This window comes from Dunckerocampus dactyliophorus, chromosome 10 (assembly GCF_027744805.1).
Source record: "Dunckerocampus dactyliophorus isolate RoL2022-P2 chromosome 10, RoL_Ddac_1.1, whole genome shotgun sequence".
Taxonomy (NCBI): domain Eukaryota; kingdom Metazoa; phylum Chordata; class Actinopteri; order Syngnathiformes; family Syngnathidae; genus Dunckerocampus; species Dunckerocampus dactyliophorus.
In genome coordinates this window covers 9,036,879-9,056,966 of record NC_072828.1, presented here as the reverse complement: position 1 = coordinate 9,056,966, position 20,088 = coordinate 9,036,879, and the positions used below count along the sequence as shown (strand labels likewise).

At 44.4% G+C, this 20,088-nt stretch overlaps 2 protein-coding genes across 3 annotated transcripts; one reads left to right on the top strand and one right to left on the bottom strand.

Annotated features, from left to right (window-relative positions):
- The first annotated feature begins 2,156 nt into the window (after positions 1-2,156).
- podn (podocan) lies at positions 2,157-9,789 on the top strand. The gene is made up of 11 exons (XM_054788870.1): positions 2,157-2,366; positions 3,484-3,762; positions 3,838-3,931; positions 4,009-4,073; positions 4,175-4,284; positions 4,342-4,498; positions 4,575-4,690; positions 4,764-4,977; positions 5,048-5,491; positions 5,634-5,782; positions 6,236-9,789. The coding sequence occupies exons 1-11, from the start codon at positions 2,358-2,360 to the stop codon at positions 6,378-6,380; spliced, it is 1,782 nt and encodes a 593-aa protein (XP_054644845.1). The 5' UTR covers positions 2,157-2,357; the 3' UTR covers positions 6,381-9,789.
- On the bottom strand, positions 6,801-19,702 carry slc1a7b (solute carrier family 1 member 7b). 2 transcript variants are annotated; one of them, XM_054788874.1, is made up of 11 exons: positions 19,360-19,702; positions 14,017-14,096; positions 13,731-13,946; positions 13,600-13,649; positions 13,193-13,504; positions 12,919-13,018; positions 12,545-12,778; positions 12,287-12,481; positions 8,405-8,539; positions 8,237-8,336; positions 6,801-7,953 (listed from the first exon to the last, which is right to left on the bottom strand). In XM_054788874.1, exons 1-11 carry the CDS (start codon positions 19,498-19,500, stop codon positions 7,693-7,695), a joined length of 1,824 nt encoding a protein of 607 aa, XP_054644849.1. In that variant the 5' UTR covers positions 19,501-19,702; the 3' UTR covers positions 6,801-7,692. The 2 variants fall into 2 exon arrangements, with proteins under 2 accessions (XP_054644849.1, XP_054644848.1); XM_054788873.1 differs by having other exon boundaries at positions 13,193-13,424; positions 13,607-13,649.
- Positions 19,703-20,088: the final 386 nt, after the last annotated feature.

The window sequence follows — 20,088 nt, the reverse complement described above, 5'->3', positions numbered from 1 at the left end:
TTGTCAAGCAAAGCTGATAAATGGTCATGGCTTTGCGAACCTCAAGTGCAGACAATGTTGTGTAACTTCCTGCATTATGTAACACACTAGTGATTGTTTGGAGGTCAGTATAGGAACAACGAAGAGCGGTTTCAATCAACCTGTCACAATGATTACAAACAAGCAGATGACTTTTACATCACACATTATTTGAATTTAATGCTTTTTGTGTTGCTGCACTTTTTGTGCATGGAACCCCCAAACAGAGAGCAGGCCCTCCAGCACAAAGTCATGAGAAGCAACACTTGTGTATTTGTGTCATTATCAGAGGTACACACCAGAGCTGCACGCGGCAAGTGTGACAGCCGCTAGCTTGCACTTATCTTAGCATTGCGCACAGAGATAAAAAGGAAGCAGATGTCCGTCATAGTTGGACGCCAGAACCAAGCGACAGCTGCCGTCCATATGTTGTGATCGACAAGAATGCTAACTTGTGGCAAAAGTCATGAAACACGTGTTGACATGAACGCAGATCCCCTCAAGGCCAAACCATCCTGATGTTTGTCTTGGTTTAAAAAAAAGAAAAGAAAAAAGAAAAGAAATGACATAGTCCACTCCAGTCCTGTGGATGGTAGTAATGTGTATTACAAAGTGGCTGCCAATTGACACACAAAGCACAGCGCCATCTGCTAGATGTGGTGGGTCTCACTGCCTCACTTGGCCCCAGTGCAAGGTGAGTGCAACAACCGCCATTAGCACCTTTAAATGGATCTGCATCCAAAACCAACAAAGTAACTCACTAACAAAATAACTTACTAACTCACGGTGTCCAAAGTGCGGCGGGGGGACATTTGTGCCCCCACAATTTTTTTTTAATGGTCCTCAGAACATTCTAACAATACCATTAAACAGCAAAAATAGAGAATAAATATATAAATATAATAAGAGGAAAAAATGAGAATTGTTAAAATATTAGGATATAGAAATCAAGTAACCTTTCAAGAAAAAAGTCATAATTTTACAACAATAAAATCATAAAATAAAGAGGAAAAAAATATATTTTAGAAGCATAAAGTGGAAATATAAAAAAAGGATATTTAAAAAAAAGTGAAAATAAAAAATAAAGTAACAAAACAAACAATAAAGATGTAACTTCTGGAAACTTAATTTTGAATTTTTTTTAATTAATTTAATAACCAGAAAAAAAATGCTAATCATTCTAAAAAAAGTCATAATTATTATTATAATTATAATAAAATCATGCTATAAAGACAAAAAAATATATATTTTAGAAGCATAAAGTTGAAATATTAAAGAAAAAAAGCATATATTTTTTTAAAAGTTAAAATTAAAAAAGGAAACAAACAAAAGAAAAAAGAAACAAAACAAAGAATAAAGATGTAATAAAGATAAATAAAAGATAATAAAGATGCTCCAGCTGCTAGCAAGCTGGACGTCATGGCAGAATTGACATATAAATAAACACATTTATGATGTAGATTGGAAAAAAATGACGTTCCCCTCCTTGAATGACCAGCAGCCGCCACAGGTATGCGTCCCTCACTGGAAAACGTTTAGGTATCCCCTAAAGTAACTGATCAACCAACAAACTAACTAGTTAACCAAGTGACTACCTTACTAACCAACCGAGTGAGTAATGAACCAAATGACTGATTAACTAACTGATTGGCCAACCGACTAAACAACTGACTAACCAACTGACTGATGGGCCAACTAAATAACTAGCTAACAAACTGACTTACTAATCAACTGGCAAAATAACTAACCAAGCGATCGATAGTCGGTTAGTTAGCCAAACTAACCCATTGACCGAGAAAAAGCATCAACTATAAAGGTAGACAATAATAATAGAAAAGGTTTGAAGGCAGTGATGATGTTCGTAATCAAACAGAAAAAGCTGACATTCAAAGGAGAGAAAGAGGTCAAAGGTCATGACGTCTTTTACATGAAATATGTCGATATTGATTTCCTCCAACTTTGATTTTCTAGATATCATGTGTCATTGTTGTGTGCTAATACTTATGTGTGCTGTGTAATCAAATTCATCCCATAATAGTCATAAAACATTAACTTCCCCATCCAACTCAATGATTGTGACCAGAGCTGGACCCTCGCTCACTTTTGATTGGGTCCAGAAGGAGAAGAGCTTTGAACAGCACCACCATGGCGGCAACACCAGAGAAAACTTCTCTCTGGATTCTTGACAGCCTGTCTCTCCCCTCCTCTTCCTCCCTCCTCTTCGTCCCTCCCTCTTGTCGCACATCTGGAGCACGTCGAGCACACTCCTCGCCTGCTATGGACAGCGTGCTCGTGGACTGAAGCGTGTCTGAAAGGTTGAAGTCGAAGAAGACTGCTTCATGTTTGTTGTGAGTCCTCTGTTCTTGTTCTTGTTGCATGTTGCTATGACAACACAAGTCATACAATATAGATCATAGTGGGCGTGATGGCGCATGTTGCATGATTGATGCCTTATCCATAGAGGAAAAATGTTGTCGCTGTTTTTGTGGTAGGCTGTCACAGCACCTCCTACAGTCAAAGGTTAGATCATGGCCAGAGAAGGAATGATGTCACAGCATTGCCAGAAGATCATAGCACTTACGAGGTGTCCAATCAGATCCTTATACTGCTATTTGCTATTCTATGCCATTCTATGACGTGCTGTTTCAATTTGTGCACTTCCATACTTAGCATTTTGAGTGCATATGTGTGTTCACTTACACTTCAATATGTATACTATGCACACTGAGCAGTTCTGTCTGACAGTGTAGTGCTCTCCCAAATCCATTACTCACTTTGATGCGCACTTACTGGAAAAGACGATAGCAATATTTATCCGCTACCTCTTCTTCTCTCCTTTTTAATTGTAAATTGCAACCATTTGAGTTAGTCCCTACCCTTCCTGGCAATGATGAGGATGGTTAGGTGCTGCACACTCACCATTTGGGGCGTTTGAGTGCACATCTGGGTACTACTAGTGCGCTACATTTTACTGTACTTCTGGTTGGAATGCACTTAAGCACTGAAAATGCTAAGTCTAAATGTGAAAATGTGCAAATTAAAACACAGCCTAAGAAGTACAGCAAAATGCAGTGCATCGTAGGTACTGTATCATCACCATCTTGGCTACGTAGCCAATATATTGTGACATTGTGATCGTCATTCCAAGTAAGTGCACAAAAATAGTAGTCATTTTGGGGCAGCACGACACTGTCAAAATTCACACCCTCAGGAACTAAGTACACAGTCTACATAGTACGCATATTTAAGTGTACTGACAGAAGTGCGTGAAGTTAAACACCGTCCTAGTGAAAGATCAATTTGTTTGTCTGGGTGCATGCTGGGAATCCCCCAACAGTCTTGTCTGCCCAGCATAGCCAGAAGATGATTCACATCAGAACTTTTATGGTTAAAAATGTCTCAGACAAGGTTCTGTTTCCAGTAAAGTTTGTTTTGATCCAAAGCATACATGTTGTTTTGCAACAGGAGCTCTCAGCAGCGAGCATGGCCTTTCCCAAGCATTCCATCCCGCAGGCCCTCAGCGTACTGGTCCTGGCTGGGCTGTTGGTTCTGGGCCAGGTCCCAGTGGAACAAGAGGCAGAGGAGCCAGTGAAGCAGCCTGATATCGCTGTGGCGAAATCGGATCCCAGTGAATGCCCGGTGGATTGCAGCTGTACGGCTGAGGGGACGGTGGACTGCGCCGGAGTGGACCTCACAGAGTTCCCTGGGGAGCTGCCGGACACAACCCGCCAACTGGCACTACAGGTTTGACCCGTGAGGACATGTGGACATGTGGGCGGAGCCAGTCGTCATAACCTGTGGTCTGCGTCTGTGTCCCAGAACAACAAAATTGAGGAGATAAGAGTGGAGCACCTTTCTCACCTCCATCTGCTTGAGACGCTCAACCTGCAGAACAACTGGCTCACCACTGATGGTCAGTATGGTGTGTCATATTACACGTCATATTATGGGATGGCTGCAGTAGGAATGACTGTCTGCTGGGATTTGCAGGCCTGGAAGATGAAGGCTTTGAGATGTTGGAAGAACTGGCTTACTTGTACCTGGCCAACAACAAGGTGACTCACACTTCATCTCCTGAGAGCTCTCAGTGATCCTGGTCCGGCTTCTGACTTTCTAGATGTTTCCATCCATGCAACACATGCTCTTACTCTTTCAGCTAACCTCAGCGCCGAAGGTTTTACCACCTTCTTTGGTCAGTGCCGACTTTGCTGCCAATCAGCTGACCAAGCTCTTCCCGTACACGTTTGGCCACAAACCAAAGCTGAGGTATGATGATGAATGTTCCACAATGTCTTCTCCTGGCACACTAATGCATGTTTCCAGGTCTGTGTATCTCCACAACAACAAGCTAACAGATGCCGGGCTTCCAGATCACATGTTCAACGGTTCTGACAATCTGGAAATCCTCACCATGTCCAGCAACTTCCTGCGGACCGTCCCCAAGAACCTGCCCCCAACCCTGTACCGTCTTCATTTGAAGGTCCTTCACAAGCATGTTTGTGTGCTCGCTGGAGGATGAGACGGTGTAACCTTCACATCTGTCCATGTTTTAACAGAGCAACAAGCTGGAGAAAATCCCCGCTGGAGCCTTCGACAGTATGCCAAACCTCCGTGAGCTATATCTTCAGAACAACCTCCTCAGCAACGACGGCATGGACAACGAGACCTTCAGGTGGAGAAACAAGGCAAGAACCTACAGTGAAGGAAGAGCAGCAAGAAGTGGTCTAAGGACTTGTGTCTTTCAGCCTCTTGAACAGCTTGGAGTGTTTGGACTTGTCCAACAACAACTTAAGCGTGGTGCCCAAAGGTCTCCCTCGCAACCTGGTGCTGCTGCACCTGGAGAAGAATTCCATCCGCAGCATCCCTGCGGACGCTCTCATTTCTGTTCGGAATCTGGAGTATCTTCTACTGCACAACAACAAGCTGCGTTCACGTTTCATCCACCCGGCTGCCTTCCAGGTACCTTTCACCTCCTTTGTCCACCTGATGAGATGCTTGTCAATGATCGCTTCATTTACATGCTACCAAGGGCCTTAAGAAGCTGCACACTCTTCACATGTACAACAACCTGCTGGAGCGGGTTCCCAGGGGCTTGCCCCGGCGGGCTAAGACCCTCATGCTGCTCCACAACTCCATCACGGAAATTGGTCGCAACGACCTAGCGCTGTTGTACACGTTGACGGAGCTCAACCTCAGCTACAACCAGCTGAGTAACGCCAAGCTGCACCGCGACGCCTTCAGGAAGCTGCGTCTGCTGGAGACCCTGGACTTGTCGGGGAATGCGCTTCACTCACTGCCAGCGGGCCTGCCTCGCAGCCTGAAGGCGCTGGAGGTCAAAAACAACCGTCTGAGCTCCATAGAGGAGGGTGCTCTGACAGGCATGGACAAGCTGCAGAAGCTGATCCTGAGCGAGAACGAGCTAAGACTCAACTCCATCTACCAGGGGGCTTGGATGGAGCTCAGTGCACTCACAGTGAGTGGCAGGGGGTTGGTGTGATGATCCTAGTCATTGTTAAGTGCATGAACTTGGTTTGGTTTATGTTCTTGTGAATGTTCCTTAGTTTGGTGTTCCATGAATCATTTTAATAATGTTATTTATGATATTCATATTGTAGACACTGGACCTGTCTGCTAACCAACTATCACACATCCCGTCTGACCTGCCTGAGTCTCTTGAGTACCTCTACCTTCAGAGGAACCGCATCTCCAGCATTCCCGCGTCTGCCTTTGAAGGAACGCCCAACATCAAAGGCATATTCCTGCGGTAAAACAAGAATGTTTGAGTTCTTCTACAGCAAACTCCTTCAAAGCATGCCTTTATGTGCCTTGGAAAAGAGTCTTCATCAAAGTGTTCCCATAGAGTTGGAGGCATACAATTCTTCAAAATGTTGACAGGACAACTAAGGAATCGAGTGTAACATCTCGATTCATTTATATATTATGAGCAGTGCTCCAGATGCGTTTGCGTTGGCAAACCTCACTCCCTGACGTTAAGAGTTGCGCTGGACATCGAGTTGACAGCTTGGGCTTTTAGCTCGATGCCTACCTCTCTTTACTCTCATTCGGTAGACCGTGGTAATCCCAGACTGGTTACACCAACACTTATGTCCATATCATTTGTTTAGTGCAGTCATATAGTGTGAACAAGTAGTGTTACGACAACCAAGTGGCAATAAGCTGGTATCTGGTCTCACCTGACCTTGTGGTCGTGTCCAAGGTTCAACCGACTGTCGGTGGATGCCGTGGACGAGAGCTCCTTCGCTCACCTGTCCAACCTGCAGGTGCTCGACATCGGCGGGGGGCCCGGCGACGCCCCATTCAGGAGAATGGACATGGACGGAGAGGAGGAGACAGAGGAGTAGCAGGTGACATCATAAAGGGAGGGAGAGACTTTGAGTGTCTTTGGAGTGCCAGCCTACCTGAGGATGGTCCAGGACAGTTTTCTGGTGCAGGATACCGGATAAAGTTAGTGTCCTCGTCTGAGCTTGTTGGACTAGCTTGTCCTTCTAGCCGAGCTTCATGGGAATCAAACATGTGAGCAAAAGTTTGCTTTGCGTCCGTCTAACAGCATATAAATACATGACAACACCACAACTGTCACTTCTTTTGTCTGTCAAACACATAGACACAATGACACATAGTGACACAACATTAACGTCTATAAATTATAGAATAACAACATGGTATTGCATCAACACATATTACACAATGATTATTAGCCAACCTTAATTTCAACTCTATTTGAATAAACATCATGCATGACACACATCCAAAGTCATATGTTGTCATGACGTGACCTTTAATTGATTATTGATTTTTAAAGCAATAATATGAACGCTAACATCAAACTTAGCTAAACTCTTTTACTTGAACAACCTCAATGCAAAACTAAACTGTATGATGTCACAATCTATCATATCAAATATATAGTCAGTATGTATTGATATTAATTATGTTCAAACTAAAATTCCCTTACAAACTGGACGCTGACCGATTATGTCATAAATTGGAAATGATGATGGATTTGTAGATTACAGCATATCATAGCAACCATGTAATAGGCCCCCTTGTGGCTACGAGCAGTATAGTCATGGTGTGACGTAGTCAGCTGATTGCAGACTTAGTAAGTGCCATGATCATCTGGTGGTGCCAGGGCACCATCGCTTTAATGGTCATAATCTGACTTTTGATCTTCCTTTTTTTTAAAAATCCAACATATATGAAATAATAATAATAATATGTCTCCAACTGGCAGAGACAGAAGTCCTCTAATTCCCCTAGGGGGACACTGAGGTATTCCCAGGCCATGGATGGATGAATGGATGGATGGATGGTTAAATGAATAGATGAATGGATGGATGAATGGAAGGACTTTGTGCTGACTCATCAGTGTCTCGCACCCCCCCCGCTGTCTTAAGGCAGAATCCAACAAGTGACTTTGGATCCACAAGCTCCATGCTAGCACCACCAGTCTGGTGCGGGTCCACCTGGAGAACATCAAATGTTCTAAAGGATCGGTCTTATTGTGAAGCCTTCACAGCTCAGACAAAAGACAAAACATGGACAACCAGCTGGTGCCTGACGTCCCTTCTCCTGTGCACGTGTTTGAGCGCCGTGGGCCCCACCAGTGCTGTGAGCCAGTGGATAGACATGAAGTTCAAGTCCAGGAGGAGACTACACATTGGTCTCCAGGCCGTTCATGTCCACAGAGCAGTGGTCTTTGTTCTTCTTGAGGTGCCTCGGGGGCACACGGGGCTTCTTCCTGTCTGGCGGCGGCCGCACGCCCTCCTCCAGCTGCATGAGGCGAGCCACCTCGGGGGGCACCAGGGCGTGCTTGGCTCCCGAGGAGGGGAGCCGGTAGTTGCCGTTGTTGTTGTGACAGTTCATGAGCATCGCCGTGTTGGCCGCCGGCTTACTCTCACAGATGAGCGGCACCTGGATGCCACGCGGAGGTGAGGATACAGGAAGTGAAGAAGGTGAACGTGGAGGACAAAGACAACATTATACAACACCATATCGTCATGCGACAATGACACAAGTCAAAGCTGTTACAATATCTTCAAAGTAGTACAATTAAAACAACTCTCACAACCAGAATGCTAACAATACTGTTAAATTAATGACATCATTATGAAACTTATGAAGTCAGGTGTACCTAATCAATAGTACCCATGCATGTACTGTATGTTGTTGCTATGCAACGGTAGTGCGGACTCACCCCGTCTCCCTCCTTCATGAAGTCTTTCCTACAGATGTGTGCCATGATTCCTGTGGCCAAAGCATCACCCATGACGTTCACCATGGTGCGGAATCGGTCTCTGTAGAGCGGGAGGGAAAGGTGATGCATTCTAAAAAGGTTCCAGAAGATGTTCGTGAACAAACTTACAGCGCCCAGTCCACAGCAATGATCAGAGAGATGTCATCGGTTGGCAGGCCGACGGATGTGAGCACAATCACCATGGTGACCAGTCCAGCTTGGGGGATTCCTGCAGCACCGATGCTGGCAGCCGTGGCTGTGATGCTGTGAAGGAGGACAGACACACCTGTTCATTATTTTAACTTACTAACAGCACATACATTATTACATTATGCTGCTAAGCTACATACAGTATTATTGTTTTAACTTACTAATAGCACATACACTATTACATTATGCTGCTAAGCTACATATAGTATTATTGTATTTATTTCTAAATTCCTCTTTTAAGCCATTAGTGTCTTTTAAAAATGTTCAATCATTTGCTGCCATCTGGCCAAGGACTCCCTGCAAACAAAGAAATGTTGTATCTCAAAGGGACCTTGCGGGTAAATAAAGACAAGCATGAGTGGAGGTGGGGGTCAGAGGTGACGCAGTGGCATGATGGGAATATGGTCCTGTATGGAGGTCATGTGGGTGCTTTTCCGAGAGATAAGCGGATCATTTGCATTATGTAGACACATGTAGTGAAGCTTGTTGAAGAACATAAACAGGTCAAATGTGATGGATGCATGCCAAGAGCACATACACGCACACAATGATTAGTCAAGGACGATTATTATTATTGAACAACTACAGTACTCTCGTAAGTAAATTCAAAATGTCAATTAAGCTCTAGCTGAATATTTTAAAAAGTAAACATCAGCTTTTGTCTTTTTTAGGAAAATAACCACATGTTTATGTAACTACATGAAAAAACAGTCTCCCCATTGGACTTGTTTATTTTCATCTGAGGAAAACAAGTAATAACTGTGCATGCCTTGCTATAGGTTGTTCAGCTACATTACGCTTACATCCAATAAGCATTATACCGTTATACCTCACATTTGTAAACAAATCTGCGTTTTGTGTAATTTTTTTTCTATTGCAATACTCTGTGTGCATTATGTTTGTTTTTATAGTCTTATTTATTACTTTCACATTATGCAGTCAGTTTTGTATTTTTAGTCACATTTATCCTCCTTCCTTTGTACTTTAAATTTCTGTTTTTAACTGTACATTTTCTACGGCATCAGAGGAATTTCCCCCAGTGTGTTTATTTTATCTCATCTTTTACAACTGTTAGACAGTTTGAACTTTGACAATATGCAGAAAAATCATCATATGCTGTAAATATTTACAATTAGAAAATAGAGACACCTAAACACAGGAAGTGAACACATTTTCAATGACAAAAAGTAAAACATAATTAACAGATTATGTTTCTATTAAGTGTCAACATGTTGAACACACACAAACACACACACGTGGCAGTAATCCCAGAACCCGTTGGTGGACATCAGTGGTGAGGGATACTGTCAAGCTAAAGAAGGAGTCCTATTGGACATTTTTGGCCATGGGACTCCGGACGCAGCTGATAGGTACCGGCAGACCAAGAGGCAAAAACTCAGATGTGGGAGGAGTTTGTGGAAGCCATGGAGAACGACTTCAAAGAGAATCTGGACCACTATCCGCCATCTCAGGAGGGGGAAGCAGTACACTGTCATCACCGTGTATGGTGGGTTTGGTATGCTGCTGAACTCAACTCAAGATGGTGTGGACCAGTGGAAAGAATACTTCAAAGACCTCCTCAATCGGACTACATGGTGGGCTCTCCTATCTCTGGGGCTGAGGTTGCCGAGGTGGTCAAAAAGCTCCTGGGCAGCAGGGCCCCAGGTGTGGATGAGATCCTGCCTGAGTTGCTTAAGACACTGGATGCTGGGGGTGTCTTGGTTGACACAAATCTGCAGCATTGCGTGGACATCGGGTGCAATGCCAGTAGTGGATTGGCAGACTGGGGTGGTGGTCCCCCTTTTTAAGGGGGACTGGAGGGTGTGTTCCAACTATCATGGGATCACACTTCCTGGTATTCAGGAGTTCTGGAAAAGAGGATCCGCAGGATAGTTGAAGCTCGGATTCAGAAGGAGAAGTGTGGTTTTTGTCCTGGTTGTAAAACTGTGGACCAATCTACACTCTCGGCACGGTCCTTGAGGGTGCGTGGGAGTTTCCCCAACCAGTCCACAAGTATTTTGTGGACTTGGAGAAGGCATTCGACTGTATTCCTCGAGGAAAACTGTGGGGAGCACTCCAGGAGTATGAGGTACAAGACCACCGAATTCAGGTGGTTCGCTCCCTGTATGACCGGTGTCAGAGCGTGGTCCGCATTGCCGGCAATTAGTCTGACTTGTTTCCAGTGAGGGTTGGAAGGGCCAGGGCCAAGGCTGAGTTCATTACTTTTGTGGACAGAATTTCTGGCTGCAGACACAGCATTGAGAGGATACAGTTTGGTGGCTGCAGGATTGGGTCTCTGGTTTTTGCAGATGATGTGGTCCTTCTAGCTACATCGGCCCGTGATCTTCAACTCTCACTGGATCGGTTCAAGCCAAGTGTGTAGCGGCTGGGATGAGAATCAGCACCTCCAAGTCCTAGTCCATGGTTCTCGCCCGGAAAAGGGTGGAGTGCCATCTGCGTGTCGGGGATGAGATCCTGCCCCAAGTAGAAGAGTTTAAGTACCTTGGGGTCTTGTTTACGGGTGAGAAAAGGATTGGTGTGGTTTGGTTTTGGTTTGGTTTAGTTTATTTGAACATGAAGGTTACAATGGAATTCATCTCATGAATCATTCTTTGACAGTTTCACATGTCCAAAAGGAGTAGGAAGAAGCAAAGCTTATTTAATCCTACCCTCCGTCTATTCCACATCTATTACAACACTTGTTATTCACTTCCTGCATTCCATGTCATGTTTTCTGTGATGGAACGAGAGATCGACAGGCGGATTGGTGCGGTGTCTGCACTCTGCATTGGTTCGTTGTGATGAAGAGGGAGCTGAGCTAAAAGGCAAAGCTCTCAATTTACCCATCAATCTATGTTCCTACACTCACTTATGATCATGAGCTTTGAGTAGTGACTGAAAGGACAAGCTTGTGGGTACAAACAGCCGAAATGATTTTTCTCTTTAGGGTGGCTGGGCTCTCCGGTAGAGATAAAAGGTGAGAAGCACTGTCATCCGGAAGAAACTTGCCAAACTACGAGTAGAACCGCTGCTCCTCCGCAATGAGAGGAGCCAGATTAGGTGGCTCGGACATCTGGTCAGGATGCCTCCCGGTCGCCTCCCTGTGTAGGTGTTCAGGGCACGTCAAATCAGGAGGGGGTTTCGGGGAAGACCCAGGACACGTTGGAGAGACTATGTCTCTCAACTGGCCTGGGAACATCTCAGGATCTACTGGGAGGAGCTGGACAATATAGCCAGGGAGAGGGAAGTCTGGGCTTCCCTGCTTAGGCTGCTGTCCCTGTGACCTCACCTGAGACGGATACGGCGGGAGACAAATACAGTATAACACCAAGCGTTTTGTGAGGTGTCATTTTTTGTGAGGAGGCATTTTTGTGATGCAAATGTATTACTCTTTTGATAGCAAATTGTTTTGAGAAGCCAAACTCTTTACTTAAATGGCCCCAGCAACTAAGCGGAAGTAGTTTCGACAGAACTGGACTCACAGGACCAATTGGGGAGGTAAGTCACTGTTGCTGTAGTACACTGCTGATGGGGATGCCATACAACTTTATGTCAAAAAATCCCAACTATCCCTTTAATGTAACAATATGCACAAAAATCATCATATGCTCCGTATACTCACTTGATTAATCATTGGACACGCAGTGGATTACTATTATTATTTATAAATGGAACTTTACTATTTACTTTTTAACAAAATTGTTTCTGCAAATATACATTACATACATTTAAAACAAACCACCTGAGTGTATCTAATTATTTGCCATGGTTGTAGCTAAAGATGGGAGCCACTCCACTGACCTGATGGTGATGATCTGGCCAAAGTCCAGTTCATAGTTGTTGACCTGAGCGATAAAGATGGCTGCCACGGCCTCGTAGAGTGCCGTGCCGTCCATGTTAATGGTGGCTCCCACCGGCAGCACGAAGCGGATGATGCGGCGGTCGATGTGGTTGTTCTCCAGGAGGCACTTGAAGGTGATAGGCAACGTGGCGGAGCTGCCAACACAAGAAACGAACTGGTGATCACATCGCTAAATGTTCCTCGCTGAGGTTTGTTACCTGGAGGAGGTTGCCAGGGCGATGAGCAATGCCTGCAGGATGCCGCGGATGTAAACGATGGGGCTCTTCTTGGTGATAAAGAAGTACATTGCGGGTAGGATGAACAGGCCGTGAAGCACCAGGCCAAAGACCACCGTGACCGCGTAGAAGCCCAACTTCTTCCCCATGGCTGACGGGTCGCTCATTTCTAGGATCTTACCGGCCACCAGGAACACAATCCCAAACGGGAAGTACCTTGTGGGGCGAAAGGAAGTGGCAAACATGCACGGAAACACAACAATGTGATCAGCAATTAGAAAAACCTCAATATCACCATTCCCTTGGGGAGAGCTGGTGTTGTTGTTTTATTGTGTCCACTGATGCGTTGAACTTACCAAATAACAATAGCAACTATTCGAAGCACGGCCTCGTTTAGGCTCTGACAGAAGTTGACCAAGGCACTGCCGTTTGGACCCATCCTGCCCAACATGATACCTGCAAGAAGATCCATAACTACATTGATTAATACATGACAGCATATCACAGCAACCCTCAGACACCATGTGCGTAAGTGTACCCCTAGTGGCTGTCTGCAGTACAGTCTCACCTTTCAGTAAAATAATTGTGTACTGCTGCTGGTGATGAAAATACAAAGAATGCAAACAATACCCATAGTGGCAGAAAAGATGACAATTCCCAGGACATTCATTCCGTCGCTGGTTCCTTCTTTGGTGCTAATGAGCACGTCAGGGGGAGGAGTCAGGTCAAGAGAGAAGTTTTGGATGTCGCTTCCATTGTCGTCCTGGATGCCGTAGATGAGCGCTCGCCGTGTGGTGGACTCTGACTGCGCCTGACCCAACGTGGGCTTGGTCTGCACGGTGTACTCACTACTGGTTCGATACTGGCGCAAACAGAGTACGACAAACTTGCGTCGGCGTTCTGAATGTGGTGGCGGGCAAGGTGGCAAACACGATGGGGAGCAAGATGGAAAACATCACAATGGGTGAAAATGATGACAACCAAGATGGCCAACAAGGCGGATGATACGATTGCGGACAAGATGATCATGTGTTAAAGTGTCACCTGTTGAAAGGTGGCCTGGACCAGATTGGCCGGGAACATGTTTCTGCAGGGATACAGTGATGATTAGGAGAAAAAAAGCACTTCATGACCAGAACCAAGCAGGACTTTAGTGGGACAGCCTCACCGGATCAGGTCCAGCAGAGCGTCAGCAGAACTCATGATGGGCTTTCCGCTGTCCTCCGAGTCCTCCTTCTGAGCGGCGCCACCCGGGTGGATGATGGACACCATGATGATGCCGACTATGACGGCCACAAAGGTGGTCCAAAGGTAATAGGATACAGTGATGAGACCCAGTCGACTGGAGCACTTGGCGTCCAGCGCCGCAAGGCCCGACATCAAACTGGAAGTGGAACACAACAGAACTCGAAAAGGTTCTGCCACACCAGTAAGATCTATGTCGAGGTCAGTACCTGGACACGACCAGAGGCAGAATCAACATCTTCAGCATCCTCATCAGCAGCTCACCAGGAAACTGGAAATATTTCACTTCCTGTCAGGAGAGCACACCAACCCTCCTGGTGACTTCAGGGTCAACATGCTAGGGTCAACAAGCGTGTTCTGTGTTCACAACGTTAGCTTGGAAGAACATGAGCACCTACGTGTGCATGAGAACCGTAGGGTTAGGCATTGAACATTCTGATTCTCCCAGAATGGTTAATTTTTTTTTATTTGGATTCCTACTTTCGGTGACCAACGAACGGAAAAAATGGCCGCTTAACACCAACGAAGAAGAAGTGGCATGAAGCGTTTGTGTTCATCCATTTCAAACATGTGTGCGATGGCGCGTTGGCTTAAATTCTGCAAAAAAAAATGAACAGGAATGAAAGGAGAGTGCACCACTAACATGATTTAACAACTCCAGATTCACGGTGTACGGAGTACCCTGTTTTTGATGCGCTACGCCGGACTTCTTCCAGTCAGGTAAGTAAAACAATAAATTACGTCGCTCTTATGCCAACCATTGAAGCAGCAAACAAATTATACTCTATACTGCAAATACGGTGGCCAACTCATATATCCAGCTAACGTAAGGCTGTGTACTTTTTCATAGACAACTTGACTTGACGTTAACGCTAGCTTTAGCCAGGAAGTTGACCAGACCTCGCGTTAAGTGTTTTATTATTCACCGTACTTGTTTGATATCCTGCATGCAGCTTAGTAGGAACTCAGTAACATGGTTAAGTTATACTTTGTCTTGTCTGCAATGGAGGCCATAAACAAGAGGATATGTGTAATTGGTTTTTCATGAGGCTTTCAAAAATAAAAATCATTTGTGAATGTGTATTCCTACTGTACGTAAAGAGACTTCAAAACATTTATGTTCAAGTTCAATGGTTTGATATTTATATATTGGTTGAAAATAGCCTTGTGAGAAATTCATGGTAAGGTAATTCATAAAAAGTTCACATACCTAATTTTAAAACATCACTGAGACATTCAGACATTTCATCCAAGAATTTGGTTTACCACCTTCATTTAAACCATGCAAACTTTTATGACCCTACCCCTGAAAAGAATCGGAATCGAGAATCGTTAGGAACCGGAATCAAAACAAAGAATCAGAATCTGAACCCGAGTTGCTCAAATTCAAACGATGCCCAGCCCTAGAGTACAGTGCACATGTATGATCAAGTATGGCTTATAAGTCACCTAAAAGTGGATGAACTTAAGCAACAATTCCATCTGATTTAAAAGAACTTCTAAATGTTCTTTTAAAAAAGTTCGTCATTGGATCAACATCGTGACATCATCATGTTAACACAATGACATCAATTCAACACTGTGGTATCATCAAGTCAACACTATGACATCATCAAGTCAACGTGACATCAAGTCAATACTGTAACATCAAGTCAGCAGTGTTGGTGTTCTAATGAACAAGACGATTCGGACATGCCAAACGGCATTTGGGCTGACAGTAAAATGCCTCTGTGACGTCGGGTTGCACGATAACAGACGTGACATGTTTCCGGGTCAGAGGGTTCTGGTGACAGTTTGGCGGCAGTTTGCCGATCTGACAGGATTTTGCTGTGTTGCAGTGTGACGCAGCAGCTGTTCCCCATCAGCTGTCGTGTTCTGCAGCCAGAAGTGGCGGCGCCGCTTGGTCCAAATCAATCTGGCAGCGAGTCAAGAGTGGGGGGGAAAGCTGCTTTGCTTCCAGGTCCGAGCTGTGTGCTTTAAAGAAGGAATATTCCTTTGCTGGGAACACTGAATGAAGAGTGCGGGTGACCTACATCTCCCTTCAAATGCCCTTGCATGAACATCTGCCCTAACTTGCATTATGATGGGAGAATAATAGTTACACAAACATGGCATCAATATAACTATTTTATACGTAATGACAGATGATATAAATGAATATATGACATTAATAATGACATGTGAGCTATGAAAAGCTGTCCTATGAGGCCAACAACAGGAAGCGGAAGTTGCATGAGTGGTGTTTGAAGAAGCAAAGAGGAACAGAGGACATCAGGTGACAAGCTGTGATGGAGGAGAGTGGATGGAAGGGCCGCGTGGTGAGGGGGGCGGGGCCTAATGGTGACTAAAGCGCTTTTCTGGCAGGCATTAAGCAGCCACAGCTTAGTTTGCTGTGTGAGAGCAGGATCAGCGTTCACAAACATTTGTCGTGTGCAGCTCACACGTTTAGCAAGACAACACCACAAGCGCTCTTTGTGGACGGATGCATGTCCACTAACTACTTTTAGTTCATTAGCGAGACCTCCTCTTTCTTGGCCTTTACAGCCAATCAGCAGCCTAAGATGTAAACAATAAAAATGGCCGACCTGATGACAAGGTTGACAGAAAGGTAAATGAGAGAATAGCAGCTCACAAGAAGCCAACATCTTCCATGAAGCAGGAAGTAAAAAAATGCGATACAACCCTTGAGTAAAGTGACTTTTAATTTACACTTGTGAGATTTTTCACACGCTGCCAACAATGTCAAAATGATGCCTGTTCACACTAGTGATGTGTCAGTCGCGAACGAATCGGCTCAAATCGTCTCTCTGAAATAAAAGACAGGAGCCGGTTCACGTCATTGGCAGCCAATTGGGAGCTTGTTAGTTTTTTCCTCATCTTTTTTTCTGTTAAAGTCGAATGTCATTGGTCAAGATGTGTTGCGGCATCTCTGTGTTCATACTGACCAGGGGGAGGGGAGGGGCGGGGTTAAACACGCTGTGGTGCTCTTAGAGCCGATTCGTCCGTGAGAAATTTGCATGAAGACATTTGACCCAATTTGTCAATTGAGATGGATCTTTGTATTTTATAATATGACATAATAATAATAATAATATATTGTAATAATAATATTGTAATATTGTAATATTATTATTATTATTATTATTATTATTATTATTATTATTATTATTATTATTATTATATTAATAACAATATATTAATATATCCATCCGTCCATTCATCCTCGATGCCGTTTCTCCTCATTAGGGTCGTGGGAGTATGCTGGAGCCTATCCCAGCTGACTTCGGGCGACAGGCGGGGGACACCCTGGACTGGTCGCTAGCCAATCGCAGGGCACATATTAATATATTAATATATTTTTTTAGCTGTTCATTGAGGTTTAAATAAATCCATTTAAATAATGAACATTTGATATCATGTATTTTCAGTCACTGGTTCACACTGACATGCAAAAAGGAGTGAAAATACTGCAATACGCATGCCATGCCACTAGTTAGAGATGTTACTTCAATGGAGTATGGTGTAATGAAGCATTCACACTAATGTTATTGCTATGTGCTAATACTAAAGGCTTTTCTCTTTTTAAAAGACTTTTCTCAAAGAATTCAGAGAACCAAATGTGCAGCTAGGTTTCCCTTTCCCCCAAATTGTGTCACAGGATCGCTCAAAGATCATACCACTGACAAAGGGTCTAATCAGATTACATTGACTTTGATGCCACTAAGCGGTACATTTGTATAGACAGCATCAGTGGATTGCTATAATATGTTGTGATGCAGCGGCACTGTATACGTATATACTGTATTTCTTTGATTACCTATCTGTGTACTACATTCCAAACTTTTAGATCATTGGCATTTGCCACGAATGGTTTTGGCTCTACCTGTCAGGTGGCTGTATGCATCATAACTCTGCTACGAATTCCCACGTGGTTCATGTTAAAAGTGAAAGACAGTAAATGTTTCTTGCGGCATGCATTTAAGAAATGCATTCACGAATGGGAAAGTACTCGCCACAGGAGTGGAGATCCTGGCACACAGGGCATCTCCACAAGTGTGTGCATTACCTCCTCCGTGTAAGGCAAGGTGGGGAAGCACGCAGAACACCTCTACAAGGGTGTACCCCAGCCTTTGATTAGCAGGACCAATAGTCAACAACACAGAGACACTCTTCTGTCGTTTAGTAACACGTCTTCTGTCCAAAGTGCGGCGCAGGGAGCATTTGTGGATCACGGCTCTCTTTTCTTTTAATGGACCTGTGGCACATTGTAGAAATACAGTAAACCCCCCCAAAAAACCCAGCAGAAATAGGAAAATAGAGCAAAAAGTCATAATGTAAATGAAAAAAAGCTGACAGGTTGACTCTAATAACACAAAAATTTGTCCTTAAAATATATGTTTAAACATTTTTTAAATCCTTTTTTAAAAAATTACATGTACTTCCGTCATGGCCAGTTATGCAAATTAGACCATCTATGTAACATAAACACAAGACACGGAAGCAAAAGAGGAGTCTAGTACTGGATCGTGCACATTTGTTCTCGTCATACTTGAATGTACACTAATGTCATGACATCTTGACATCTTAGTATAAGTCACCATCAAAGTCCTTTTTTTCTTTTCAATTGTTAATCCACACACACACACACACACTCTATTGGATGTACATTTATGGAACGCAATTATTAGATTGGATGATAATCCTCCATTGTGAAAGGTTATTTTTGGGACAGTGTGACGGCTGTGTTTTGTTTACGGATCCTCCGTACAGCTGCTTTTTCTTGAGTTCTTTATCTTTAATTCACTGTGAGCTGGTGCCATACGTCTTTGCCGGGATCCGTGCACGTGGATATGTGTGCAGAGTTTTCCGACCCGTCGATCAAAGTATAAAATAAGCACTGAACATTAAGCCGGACAGCCATTTTTACTTGTTAGCGTTTCCAATCGTTGCTTCACGGCTAAAGCTAGCAACATTTTGACAACAAAACACCATCACATACATGCTACGTTGATTCAACATGAGACACAAGGTACTTCCAAAGAACAACCTATTAATATTTAAATTAATTTTTACAATATTTAAATACATCAATCACGTACATATTACAATAAAATCTGCGGGATGACTAAATCTATCAATAATAGTTCACTAAATAAAATTCGGTCTTACATAGCATCTTTAAAATACGTGTAATAGTGGTATTATTATGTGTTGTCACTAATGAGCCTTCAGAGTTTGTCTTTTCTACAACTTTTGTCATCTCCTAGACGAGCGCTGGCAAGATGGCCACCATGTGGATGACAACAAAATGTCCAAACATGGCCGTAGAGGACGGTGTGTCCATGAAGAAGACAGTTGTTGTCCACCAGTTAGTTAAAAGTTTAAATGGACCAGGATCGCGGTCAAGGTGCAAAGTGGGAGGAGCTTCTTGTTTAGCGTGACACTAGCCAAATGTTAAAAGCTGCTGGGATGAAGTTGTGTGTCAGGAAATACTTGAGCTCATGTGACGTCACACTTGTCGGGAGGCGGGAGGATGTTGCGGTGGGACTGACCTGTTCCGTGAGGCGCCGCGTCCTCAGGAAGAACCCCAAGAGGCATCCAATGACCACGGCCAGCACCGACATGATGAGGAGGCCATTTTGTTTGCAGACGTTCTTCACCCTCAGCCACACGGCTTCCAACGCCACCGCCATGGTCGCTCACCTGCCTGGCCCGCCCCCTCTCAGCAGGCCATAAAGCTCAGGTTGCGCTGCGAGGCCCCAAAAGAAGACAACAATCACAAAGAGGAAATGAAGATGAAGAGGCAGCTTCCCGACCAGATCTTGATTCTAGAGCACTTCCCGCATCAGCATCCCGCTAGTCCTCCTGGCTTCGACACTCTGTGCTAAGCTCCACACAGCCTCTCACTTTCCAGGCTTCACCCCCCCCCCTCACCGCCATCATCGGCCCCTCCCTCCCTGCTCCACCCATCAACAGCTGGCGGCCATGTCTGTGTGGGTTAATATGTCCAATCCTGTTACACGGCCGCTGTATTAAAGTGGTCTGAGGCTGGATTAACATCTCATGGACAACTTGACAAACGCTATTGGCCCAACATCTCGCCCCCAACCCCATGATGCTGGTCAGGTGGTAGCGAACAACCCCCCCCCCATGCCCAAACAGTCCTCAAGCGCTGCACCCTCAAACGTCATTGCAGTACTAATGCTAATGCTAATTGTTTGGGAGGTTAGCTTTAAGGTGCTTGTGGACCGGAGAGCGACAGGTTGGAGAGTCGCAATGGG

Excerpts from the sequence above, each read along its gene's own strand:
- slc1a7b (XM_054788874.1), bottom strand. The coding sequence starts at position 19,500 with ATGGCGGTGGCGTTGGAAGCCGTGTGGCTGAGGGTGAAGAACGTCTGC. Across the intron at positions 13,650-13,730 it reads GCTCTGCTGGACCTGATCCG|AAACATGTTCCCGGCCAATC; the intron begins GTGAGGCTGTCC and ends GTATCCCTGCAG. Across the intron at positions 12,482-12,544 it reads GCCCTGGCAACCTCCTCCAG|CTCCGCCACGTTGCCTATCA; the intron begins GTAACAAACCTC and ends TTGTGTTGGCAG.
- podn (XM_054788870.1), top strand. Across the intron at positions 3,932-4,008 it reads CAACTGGCTCACCACTGATG|GCCTGGAAGATGAAGGCTTT; the intron begins GTCAGTATGGTG and ends TGGGATTTGCAG. Across the intron at positions 5,783-6,235 it reads ATCAAAGGCATATTCCTGCG|GTTCAACCGACTGTCGGTGG; the intron begins GTAAAACAAGAA and ends GTCGTGTCCAAG.